The sequence below is a fragment of the Coregonus clupeaformis genome, chromosome 19 (genome assembly GCF_020615455.1).
Source record: "Coregonus clupeaformis isolate EN_2021a chromosome 19, ASM2061545v1, whole genome shotgun sequence".
NCBI classification, from domain to species: domain Eukaryota; kingdom Metazoa; phylum Chordata; class Actinopteri; order Salmoniformes; family Salmonidae; genus Coregonus; species Coregonus clupeaformis.
This window is the reverse complement of record NC_059210.1, coordinates 34,978,743-34,990,672: the sequence shown is the minus strand read 5'-3', so window position 1 is coordinate 34,990,672 and position 11,930 is coordinate 34,978,743. Positions and strand designations below refer to the sequence as shown.

General features: G+C 46.3%; 1 protein-coding gene across 4 annotated transcripts in view; it reads left to right on the top strand.

The window, feature by feature from the left end:
* The window catches only part of LOC121532054 (dual specificity protein phosphatase 8), a 60,521-nt gene extending 48,827 nt beyond the window's left edge, over window positions 1-11,694 (top strand). For all 4 annotated transcript variants that reach the window (XM_045227183.1, XM_041837703.2, XM_041837704.2 and 1 more), the window contains 4 exons: window positions 5,872-6,032; window positions 6,378-6,537; window positions 6,942-7,065; window positions 7,815-11,694. In XM_045227183.1, coding sequence (XP_045083118.1) covers window positions 5,872-6,032; window positions 6,378-6,537; window positions 6,942-7,065; window positions 7,815-9,051 — 1,682 coding nt within the window. In that variant the 3' untranslated portion in view covers window positions 9,052-11,694. The remainder of the gene's footprint in view (window positions 1-5,871; window positions 6,033-6,377; window positions 6,538-6,941; window positions 7,066-7,814) is intronic.
* The last annotated feature ends 236 nt before the right edge of the window (window positions 11,695-11,930 follow it).

Below are 11,930 nucleotides of genomic sequence, written 5' to 3'. Positions count from 1 at the left end.
ACTGACTGGAGATCCAGGCATCCCTTGAAGTATGTGATTCACAGAGGCTTGAAGAAAGAGAATAAAAGAGAAGATGTACAATCACAATAGAAGGATTTATCAGAAGGATAGAAAGAGATGACAGAGAACTAGAGAGAGCTCAGCTCTGCAGTATGACATAGTGCTCACTCTCTTTGCCTGTGGTCATTGACATGTAAAACTATCACAAAGGCCTCTTTCTCTCGCATTCTGCCTCTTTCGCTCTCTCTCTCTGGTTCTCCCACTCTCTCTTTCTTTTCTCTCTTTCTCTCTCTTCTGCATTGACAGTTTTATCGATTTGTGTGTGCACTGAAGCCAGGTGTTTTATATTACACATTTCACACAGCAGGAGTAGACAATGCAGAGGTGTCGCTGTGTCTGTGTGTGTGTGTGTTCAGTTTCCAAGTGTGTGTGTGTGTGTTGCACAGTGTGCACTGATATAATGTATAGTTTGTATATTTCCAACATTATGTATGTGTGTGTGTGTCTAGCTGTATATTAGATGTGCTGAAGAGTGTGTATGCTCTGCATGTGTTTCAGTGCAGTGAGCTGGTTCAGTGCAGTTAGCCCAGCACTCAACACCTGGTCCTGTTCACACTGCGCTGCGCGTGCGTGTTCACGCCACGGCTTCAAGGCAGGAGCCGTCAAACTCGTTAGCCCAGAGAGAGACAATTACACGTTTGTCATCACCTGTTGAAAATGGGCGGAAGGTAGCCTAGCGGTTAGAGCGTTGCGCCAGTAACCGAAAGGTCGCTAGTTGGAATCCCAGAGTTGACAAGGTGAAAAATCTGCCGATGTACCCTTGAGCAAGGCACTTAACCCTAATTGCTCCAGGGTCGCCGTTGATAATGGCAGACGCTGGCCATGACCCCACTCTCCGAGGTTGTCTCAGGGAGAGTGGGATATGCAAAAAACACATTTCCAATTCCAATGTATTAATATACACTTGTACATGTGTGAAAAAGGACAAATATAGACACCCACCAAATTATTATTATTCAATAGAGGTGTTGTTAGTGTCACAGTGATTATTCTCAGACTGTGTTGCACTCAGAAGGTTAGCTGCCTGGCTGCTACAAACCAGCTTCACTACTTACACTCAAACACACATAGCCACATGCTAACGCTACCATAACATAACATAGGCACAAACAGATAGATACTGGTTGCCCTTCAATCCTCTACATTGCAATTTTGTTGTCCTTTGTGACATGCTGATCTAGTGGCTACCCTTGGCCCCCTGCTGCTTTAGCAGACTCTTTGTGGAGCAGAGTGGAGTGGGGCATGTGTGCAGTGATGTCATAGTGGGGGGGGGACATATTGAAATGCTAATGTCCCCTACAGAGCAGAGGGGACAGCTGGAGGGGCACAGAGGATGGCGTCATGTCTCCCCCATATGAATGATAGAAGTGAGGGATGGAGGGAGGGCAGTCATTCAGACAAATCAATTTCCCCGGGGTGGAGAAGGGAGGGGGAGTGTACGTGCGTGCGTGTGCACAGTGATGGGCATAAATTACAAAATACAACTACAAAAATACCCTAAAGACCAACGTATTAAAATAAAATACGATACTTTTGCAAAGTATTGTACTTAATAAAAATACATGTATTTTGTATTTTAAAATACAAAAATACAATTGCAAGTAGCCGGACGAACAGCAACAACATACTCAGTAATTGTTACAGGAACGTCTTACTTGCTATGACTGTGATATCTTGTTGTTTATCTACCTTAGTTGAATTCACTGTCACTCTGGATCACTGGGTAATGTCATTGGCCTTGTTTCGGGGCGGAGCTTATTAGAGTAATAATCAGCATGTTTTGCGATTGTTAATTTTTAAATATACATTTATATTTAGTTCATTTAGCAGTGCCATCAGACTTTTGATACCAATGTAGGGTGAAAGGGGGCCACAAAATATATTGTATCGTTTTTGGTATTTTGACAATAGAAATTACAGCTTTCAAAAGTATGTTGTTACAAAATACATTGGAGTGTAGTTCAGCCCAGTGTAATACAACATACAAAATACTTAGAAGTAATTCAAATACGTATTTCAAATACATGTAACAGAAATACTGCCCATCTCTGCATGTGCATGTGTGTGTTCCCGTCCATTAAGGCATAATGCTGCTGAAAGCCTCTCAGACACGACACACACAGAGATGGTTTGGTATTGAGGGCCAGTCAATAGTACCAACAGCGTATATTAACAGACAGTCTCTCTCTCTCTCTCTCTCTCTCTCTCTCTCTCTCTCTCTCTCTCTCTCTCTCTCTCAGTGATTTCAGGCCATATAAATAGACCTCTTATCATAACTGAGACTGTTTGTAGTAGTGGAGAATGTGATTTGTTTTGGTGAAAAAGCATTTGTGCTGCTTTCCAAATATGGCAACACACAAGCTATGTGTTCTGTGGATAAGGGATCCTTTGTCCCCATGAACTTGCTACAAATAAAAGCTTTCCATTTCATTCAACTCTACATTGATAGATGTTGATATGTTACACATATAAACATGTATTTCTTTATGAACTTCATTCATATGTGTAGCATCTTGATTTGTGTACATTACCCTACTTCCCTAAGAGTTCCCTGTGTAGGGATAGGGATATAAAGAGAATGCGAGAGAGAGAGACCATTCAGTAAACAAGGGAGGGCCGGGGCGCTCTGAGAGAGGAGAGAAAAAAAGCCATGACATAATGGGTGGGGAAGTGGGGAAGTGGGGAAGTGGGGGAGTGGGGGAGTGGGGGAGTGGGTGAGAGCAAAGAGGAAGTCAACGCTGGCTGATGAAGCTGATTGCGACACATTGCCCTCTTTCCCCGTGCCCAGTGAGTTGGCTACCAGACTGAAAGGTGGCTACTCAACAGCCAGGGTCAATTTGTCTATTTAGCTGATAATGGTGAAAGTGAGACCCTGGGGAACAGGCAACTGGTCCTAGAACATTTGTTTTAGCTAGAAACTAAGTGGACCAGGAGCCTCAAACAGAACAGGCTGTAGTCTGAGGTGGCATGCATCCCAAATGGCACCCTATTCCCTATGTAGTGCACTACCTTTGACCAGAACCATGGGCCCTGGTCAAAAGTAGTGCACTACATAGGAAATAGGGTGCCATTTGGGAAGCAGACCTGGTCTGTGACTGTGTTTGGTAATCAGACTGAAGGTGATCTCAGCGCTTACAGACAGTTGACTTTATGATGTCATCTCATCAGACAGCTGGACCTGAGTTTGTCATGGGTATTTTCAATGATGTGGGTTTGGATTGGAATGGAGAGATGTGTCATCCGGTACTGTTGGGGGATGTGAGTGCATGTCTCTCTGGCACATCATCAGGTACTCAGAGTGTGTGTGCGCATGGTGGGTGTTTCCATAGTGACAGCACCCCAGGGACAATAGGCTCAACGGTCGGCCACATCGTCCCGTGTTGTTGCCATAGCAACGTTAAGTCTGAAGGTCAGGTGACCGGTGACAGTGAGTGTGTTATCAGTGCTGACTAAGAGCCCAAGAACACAGCACAGGACCACTGTAAACCTTTGGACAGCCCAGTGGTGTGTGTGTGTGTGTGTTGACGCAACGTTGCTGAAACACAATAGCCCTCAATAGACCCAGGCACACAATCCTGTTGTATTATCTCTGCTGTCTGTACCTGAGGAGAAGGAGAGTAGGTCGTTTTGCACAAAGGCAGCACTAGCTAGTGAACACACACTGTCCCATGCTGACCTTATCCTCTCAACAACTCTCTAAGAATGTCCTCTAATGAAAAGGGAAATGTTTCTTACGTGACGTGTGTTTTCCTGTTTATCTATAGCGTTTTTCAGGAACACACTCCTTCCTCAGTCAGAGGAGCTTAGAGAGAGAGAGAGCATGAGCACACACAACCAGGAAGATAGCCTTCAAAGAACAACCTGAAAGAGATCCTTCCTTCCTTCCACTGTTCTGTGTAGTGTGAATAAAGTGCATATGGAGGAAGGGTGGCTTTGAATGAGGAATATTACAGGAGTTAATTATATCTGTGCAGTCATAGACTCCTGCTGAAATTAAGTGTTCTAATTGAGGGAAGAGGGACTCCCTTAGTAATACACTTACATTTACATTTTAGTCATTTAGCAGACGCTCTTATCCAGAGCGACTTACAGTTAGTGAATACATATATATTTTTTTATACTGGCCCCCCGTGGGAATCGAACCCAACGCTGGGCGTTGCAAACGCCATGCTCTATCAACTGAGCTACATCCCTGCCGGCCATTCCCTCCCCTACCCTGGACGACGCTGGGCCAATTGTGCGCCGCCCATGAGTCTCCCGGTCGCGGCCGGCTGCGACAGAGCCTGGATTCGAACCAGGATCTCTAGTGGCACAGTTAGCACTGCGATGCAGTGCCTTAGACCACTGTGCCACTCAGAGCACACTCTTTCTGTCCCTATTTTTCTTTCTTTCTCTCTTTCTCTCTCTGCCTGCCGACTGCATGTGGAGATGTGATGTCATCTTTTTGCCGTTGCCATTAATAGCTGGAAACAGGCAGGCCCTCCTCTCAATCTCTTAAAGAGACGGGCGCCAGATATAGCCATCTGTCTGCCTGCCTATCGTGGGTCAGAATACACTCTGCTCTCACTGACTCCACTACGACCCATATTCAGGACAGCAGCACTTTGGTGTGTACCTCTGTAGCTCAGCTGGTAGAGCACGGCGCTTGTAACGCCAAGGTAGTGGGTTCGATCCCCGGGACCACCCATACACAAAAATGTATGCACGCATGACTGTAAGTCGCTTTGGATAAAAGCGTCTGCTAAATGGCATATTTATTTATTTTATTTATGTGTGTGTGTATGTGTGTGTGTGTGTGTGTGTGTGTGTGGCGGTAGGCCAGATTGGGGCAGGCAGGGCTGAACCTAGATTAAGTTTTAATCCTTCTGCTGGGGCTCAGGGTTTCCTTGAAGCACTCCTTCTCCTTCCCTCCCTCCTTCTCTTCGCTCCCCCCCCTCCTTTCCTTGCTCGGCGAGGTCATTCACTCTCCTCCCCCCTTAGCCTGCCCAGAAGTTATACAACTGTGGTAATGCAGAGTAATGATGAGTGAGTGTGTGAGTCAGATTTAGAAAGCGAGAGTGAGCAAATGTGTATGTAAGATTGTCTTTGTGTGGTTTTGCGTGTGTATGCATGCTTCTGTAGAAACGACTGTGGTGTGTGTGTGTTTGCGTACTGCACGGTTGTGTGCGCGCTGGATGCGCATGTGTGTGCATTTGTATGCTGTGCGCGCGCATGGGTGTGTGCGCTAGTGTGTGTGTGTGTGTGTGTGTGTGTGTGTGTGTACTGCGCGGTCGTCAGGAGGATGTTACAGGGCCTCTGTGCTGGCCCTGCACCTGTGGCCTCTCTCATTCCCCAGCCCTGACGCAATTCTCTGCTACAGGACATGAGCTCATACAGGAAACAGAGTCGCACACACACATAGTCTCTAACACACACTAACACACACACAGGCCAAAAGTGGAGCCGCCTGCTCTTAAAGGGCCAGCTACACACATTCCTCACTGCCCAGCAGCCAAACGAACTCCCAGTCAAAGATGGCAGCAGAGAAAGTTTTCCTACTGAGCTGGGAGCAGAGACACTATCCCACATTCTATCTCCAACTGTTATCTACAATATGTACACAGTTTCAAATGGTTAGGCGATGTTGTTGGAACACCCGTTTGTAATGTAAGGGGATTCAGTGCACAGAGAGATACTGTGTATTGAGTTGTGAGTTCTGTATGTGCAGCTGAACCAAGTGCCGTGGCTCCCAAACGTTTGCCAATTTGGGGAAAGTTGTATTGTAGAGTATAACTTACCTTTTTTTCCTGTTTCTCTCTCTTTCTCCTGTAGGGGGCTTTGCTGCGTTCTCCTCCTGTTTCCCCGGGCTGTGTGAGGGCAAGCCAGCTTTGCCTATGAGCATATCCCAGCCCTGCCTACCTGTAGCTAATGTAGGCCCCACACGCATCCTACCACACCTCTACCTGGGATCGCAGAAAGACGTCCTCAACAAGGTGAGCCCATAGCAGAGAAGGGGGAATATGGACATGTATTTATTCATCACTGCCACAGTTGTTATTATGTATATAGTGCTATTTATATATATATATATATATATATATATATATATATATATATATAGTTTTATATTACCATTTTCATTATTTTATTTCACTAGTCCTGCATGTACCCTGCAATCACACCTGCAACCCTATACATGTGACTATTAAACACTCGGAATCGGAAATAGAGGGAATGTGAGCGGAAACTAAGTATAACAGTGTGTTACCTTTGCTGTCATTTTTGTCTGTTATTGCCTTTTCTAACAGTCCCCTGTCTGTGTCTCTTTGTGTCTGTAGGACCTGATGGTTCAGAATGGCATCACGTACGTGCTGAATGCCAGTAACACCTGCCCCAAGCCTGACTTCATCAGCGAGAGCCACTTTATGCGGATCCCTGTCAACGACAACTACTGCGAAAAACTACTGCCCTGGCTGGAGAAAACCAATGAATTCATCGGTAAGTCAAGATTCTCTGTGTGTCTTTGTATGTGCAGAGAATATGCACTAGTAATATGCACTAGTAATATGCACTAGTAATATGCACTGGTAGCCCGAGCAGTAGTGTGTCACACAACATAGTGAAACAGCCCTCCTATTCAAAATATCACATAATCACAATGTATAGCACCATAAAATTATCCTTGTTTTCACAAGTTGTACTAGAACACATACAATAAAAGACATCAATAGCGACACTCCCAAAGCGAGGTTAATTGCCATTCCTGTGCTGAACAGGAAGTGGCGGATTGTTTTCAATGGGCTTTCCATTCTCTCAGGAGACTCTCTGTTCTAACTAATTCTGTTCCTGGGTGTTGTGTACAGCTGTGTGTGTTCACACGTGTTTGTTCCCCCCTCCCACAGACAAAGCCAAGGTGTCAAACTGCAGAGTCATCGTGCACTGCCTGGCTGGAATCTCACGCTCGGCAACCATCGCCATCGCATACATCATGAAGACAATGGGCCTGTCATCGGATGACGCCTACAGGTACACTCTCTCTCCCCCCCCGACGCACCCCGCCACTCCAGCTGAGCTTAAGTTTCAGCGTCTTTAAAAAGGCGACTCAGTGTTTGAGGAAACGCTAGACACTCATCTCTACTCCCCAGTCGTGAGAAATGAAATTGTTATGGTTGCCAGAGGAACTGTACAAAAGTGTACAATAGGAACTAGCTGTGCTGTCTGGAGAACATAGACCTAGGATAATATTTTCAGTTAGTTCACACCAGTTCATCTGGGGGTAACCTGCTACTTTAAGGGATACTTCAGGATTTTGGCGATGAGCCACTTTATCTACTTCCCCAGAGTCAAATTAACTAATGGATTTGTATGTCTCTGTGTGCAGTTTGAAGGAGGTTGCTAACAAGCGCTAGCACAATTAGTAACTAGCGTTAGCGCAATAACTGGAAGTCTATGGGTATCTGCTAGACCCATAGACTTCCAGTCATTGCGCTAATGCTAGTTAGCATTTGCTCACGAAACTACCTCTAACTTCCTTCATACTACACACAGAGACATAAAAATGGTATCCACGAGTTCTTCTGACTCTGGGGAAGTAGATAATTGCCAAAATCACAAAGTATCCCTTTAAATGCATGCAACCCAACAATAAATATTAGGTTCACACAGGAAGTAGCTTAGAGGAACTTTACAAAATATTTGTATGGCTTTACTTTGGAACTGGATCCCCAACTCTAACTGGAACTAACATTTCGCTCACTTGTTTCTCCCCTGACCAGGTTTGTGAAGGACCGGCGGCCTTCGATATCACCCAACTTCAACTTCCTGGGCCAGCTGCTGGAGTTCGAGAAGGGTCTGCGGCTCCTCCAGGCGCTGTCGGATGACAAGACCTCAGAGGGCAAAGGTCAATCCCAGGGTTCAGAGATCAACGGGGTCAGCTCAGGGTCAGAGGTCAACGGTCATCATGACTTTTCATTAGCAGAGCCCCAGACCCCTCCAGAACCCAAGCTCCCCTCGCCGACGTCCCTCCAGCAGGGCTTCAACGGCCTCCACCTGTCGGCCGAGCGCATCCTGGACACCAACCGGCTGAAGCGCTCCTTCTCCCTGGACATCAAGTCTGTCTACTCCCCTAGCAGCCCCCACTGCCTGCGCCTGGCAGCGCCCACACACTCCGAGGACGTGCCCAAGCTGTGTAAACTGGACAGCCCCCCTGTCAATGGTGTCTGCCCCCAGTTCTCCACCGCCCCAGACAGCCCCGGCTCAGCTGAGTCGCCCTTCCCCTCCCCGGGGTGCGGCGGCAGCATCGGAGGTCTCGGCGTCGGGGGTCCCAGTGAAGGGGGCGTTCGCTCTGGAGGTCCCTCATCGTCCAGGCCCAGGAGGAAAGCCAAGCACAGCTCTGGATCTGGTGGAGCTGGATCCACAGGCAGCTCCCCGGTCCACTCTTACCTCCCACACCCCCAGTCCCTCAGCCTGGCTCTGGGACGTTCCCTGCCCGTCCACAAGAGCCCCAGCCTGGACGACAGCCTGAAAGGCTCCATGCTTCTCTCCCTGCCCACCATGGGATCTGGGACCATATGGACCAAACACAGAGACACAGTCCAGGCGACCACCCCAGTCACCCCTACCGCCGACGCCCCCTGGTACTTTGGGGCAGAAGAGGTAGGGGAAGGAGGGATGGAACTCGGAGGAGGCGGTGGAGGAGGGGTGGAAGTGCGATTCGGAAGCAGCTCAGCGTACGTGGCGTTCGGGTGTAGCGAAGGGGTGCGGCTACGGGAGAAAGCGCCGCGGGACAAAACAGCATCGTCGTCGTCGTCAGCGTCACCATCACAGCGGGACTCCTCGACGACCGTCGCTAACGGGACGGTCTCCAACGGCAGCGAGAAGCAGTTCAAGCGGCGCAGCTGTCAGATGGAGTTTGAGGAGGGCATCTCTGAGACACGTTCCCGGGAGGAGCTAGGGAAGATCGGGAAGCAGTCCAGCTTCTCCGGGAGCATGGAGATCATCGAGGTGTCCTGACAAACCGGACTCCGGACCACAACCGGCTCTCGCCAAGGGAGGGGGGGGGCAAACGGACCTGAGGGGGGAGGAGGGGGGAGGACAGAGGGGGGAGATTTATAATCCCCACACAGACCGTGTTAGAGACTCAAACTCTGAGAAGACAAACAAATGGACAGAGAGTTTCTGTGAGTCCCTTAGCTAGCTGGCGCTCCTGGACTAGACTGGCTGTCGATTTACTACTACTGTACATCTACAGTACTACCAAACAAAGCTCTGAAGAGAAAAACTCGGGGAAAAGACAGAGGCTGTGGGGCCTGACACTGAACTATTAACTATTTCCTCTGTATGGTGTCAGTTAGAGAAAAAGGGACACCGGGGCAAATCACAAAGGGCTCCCTATCCCCCATATAGTGCACTACTTTCGAACAAATGTCACCAAAGGTATAGCACTATTTAGGTTATAGGGTGTCATTTGAGACGTATAGCCAAGCAGTTTCCTCCCAAAGCTTGACTTCAGCCCCAGTGAACGCCAACCCCAGCATGGCTCAGTCTGCCCCACTATTCATTAAAAAGACTTAGAAAGCACTCTGTACCCCAGAACATACCACATCACACTGCAGAGAGATACTATTCAGACTCTCCTAAGAGACTGTACCGGTGATACTGCATCAAAACAATGAAGGATCCTCCATGTTGGCGTGTCAGCCCATCGTGGTTTACGAAGACATTATGGTTTATGAGGACTCATAGTGACCGATAAAGACTGACAGTGTATTTTCCCGCAATCCTCGTCTGCTCCCTTGTTTCCAGTGTTAAACGGTGTGACGTGACTGAGGTTTGGGGCGGTGTGGAGGGGTTAGGTCTAAGTTACGCCCTACCTGTAGAGGAGTTCTGTACTCGCATGTCTCGCTCCACACACCCCACCCCCCAATGTATACTCCCCACCCATGCCCCCCTTCTCCCAGCCTCTACTGAGCATGCTCCAGAGTGGCTGGCGACAGACAGACAAATACTATATATACTATATGAATATATATAGCAATTTTAATGGACTTTTAATCAACATTTTTTCCCAGTTATAGTTTTAATTTATTTTATCTGTTCATTCTGGTAATGAGAAATAATATAATGTTTTGTGAACTTTTTCCTTTGTTAATCTCAGTTTTTGCTGTATGGTATTTATGAAACACACATACATATACAACAGACAGACACACACAAAACTACAAGCAAGCAATATGTGATGTTCCTTATTTGGCGGGAGAGTGATGTATTTTGGGTTTCATCTGACGTTAAAATGCACTTTTCTGTTACTCTTCAAAAACGAGTATCCCATCCACTTCCTAAGGGTACCAACACACTCTAACCCCTGGTGACATTACCAGACGTGTGGTATGGTGAAGAACAGTCATCTGAGGGGTTTCTAGCTACGTCCCTATGAGCACAAAACGTTTGAAAGACAATGAAAATACGTAACAAATATGTATTTTTGGTAGAAAATACGTTGAGAAGATGCTGAAAATACATATAGTGCTCACTGTGTTGACTCTTCAGTTGTGTGTTATTGTGAGCTCCTACAGTTATTAGGACATCTACTGGGAGACTGTTAGTGTGAGGAGAGTGAGGAACTTTATTCAACCCAGTACTCTTCTAAAGAGAATAATTATTGTAGGAAGGACTGTTGATTTCTCGAGGGCTAATGACAACAACTACTGGTATATGCAAGTAGATCCACACAGTTGACAATGTTAGAGACATCCACCTAACAGTGCTAGACTCATTCTGTTGGTTAGTTTCCACACAGACACACACACAGAACTAAACAGTGTTGGGATATGAGAGGAGCCCAAAGCTGAAACAAATCCCCTCCACACACACATACATACACACATATAGTCACACACAAAGATACACCGCCACCTTTCGTTTGTTCTCAGGGGATCTTTCAGTGAGCCAAGCCCGGAGCAGGATACACAACTGCTGGCACATCAGCACAATGCATGTCCCCCTCACTCCCTCGCTTTCTCTCTCTCTGTGTCTATCTATCTATCGCTCTCACTCTCTTATTTTCCAAAGGTATGATAAAAACAAAACGGAAGGGATGAAACTAGAATGGATTTGTCATGATTCAGAGGTGAATGAATGAATGCTATTGCTCTCCTGGTGTGAGATTGTCTATTTATTTATGATGTACTTATATGTGGGTTTTTTCTTTTCCTTCGGTTATCTTTTCTCTGGCGAACTTTGACCTTTGACCTATACCTTTGTGCTGCTGTAAGGTCAGACCTGGATTTCCTGTGTTCAGTTCTCTTCCTAGCCTTTCCTTCTACTCTCTATATTTTTAAAAATATGTTATAATTATTTAAAAACATGTTAAGAGAAGATGCAGGCTGTCCTGATTGCTATAATTGTTGGTATTGGTGTATTATTATTATTATTATTATTATTATTATTATTATTATCATTATCATTATTATGTTGTGTAAATAGCAACGTATCTAAGAACATTGATGAGTTTAGGTAAGTTTTGAAAATAAAATCCTGATACCTTAGACTGCTTGACGCAAAATACCTCAGGTTCCATTGAAAGGCTTTTCCTTCCCCTGTACCTGTTTTGTGAAAATGAGACAAAAACGCAAACAATACAAAATATGAATTGTTCTCTGTCTCTTTTTTGGTTTTATGTGAGTCCTTCTTGGGGGGGTGGTACACAGATGCAGGACAAAACAAAGCCATGACCAGACTGCACTATCACGACAAGACATGAAATACACATAGATATAGACCAAATAGATGCTGTCAATGGAGCCCATCTACATTACACATATTGCACATACATCACATTCTAACAATAGAATAAAGCCTGGCAAGGTATAGTGCTAGGGTTATAATCATAG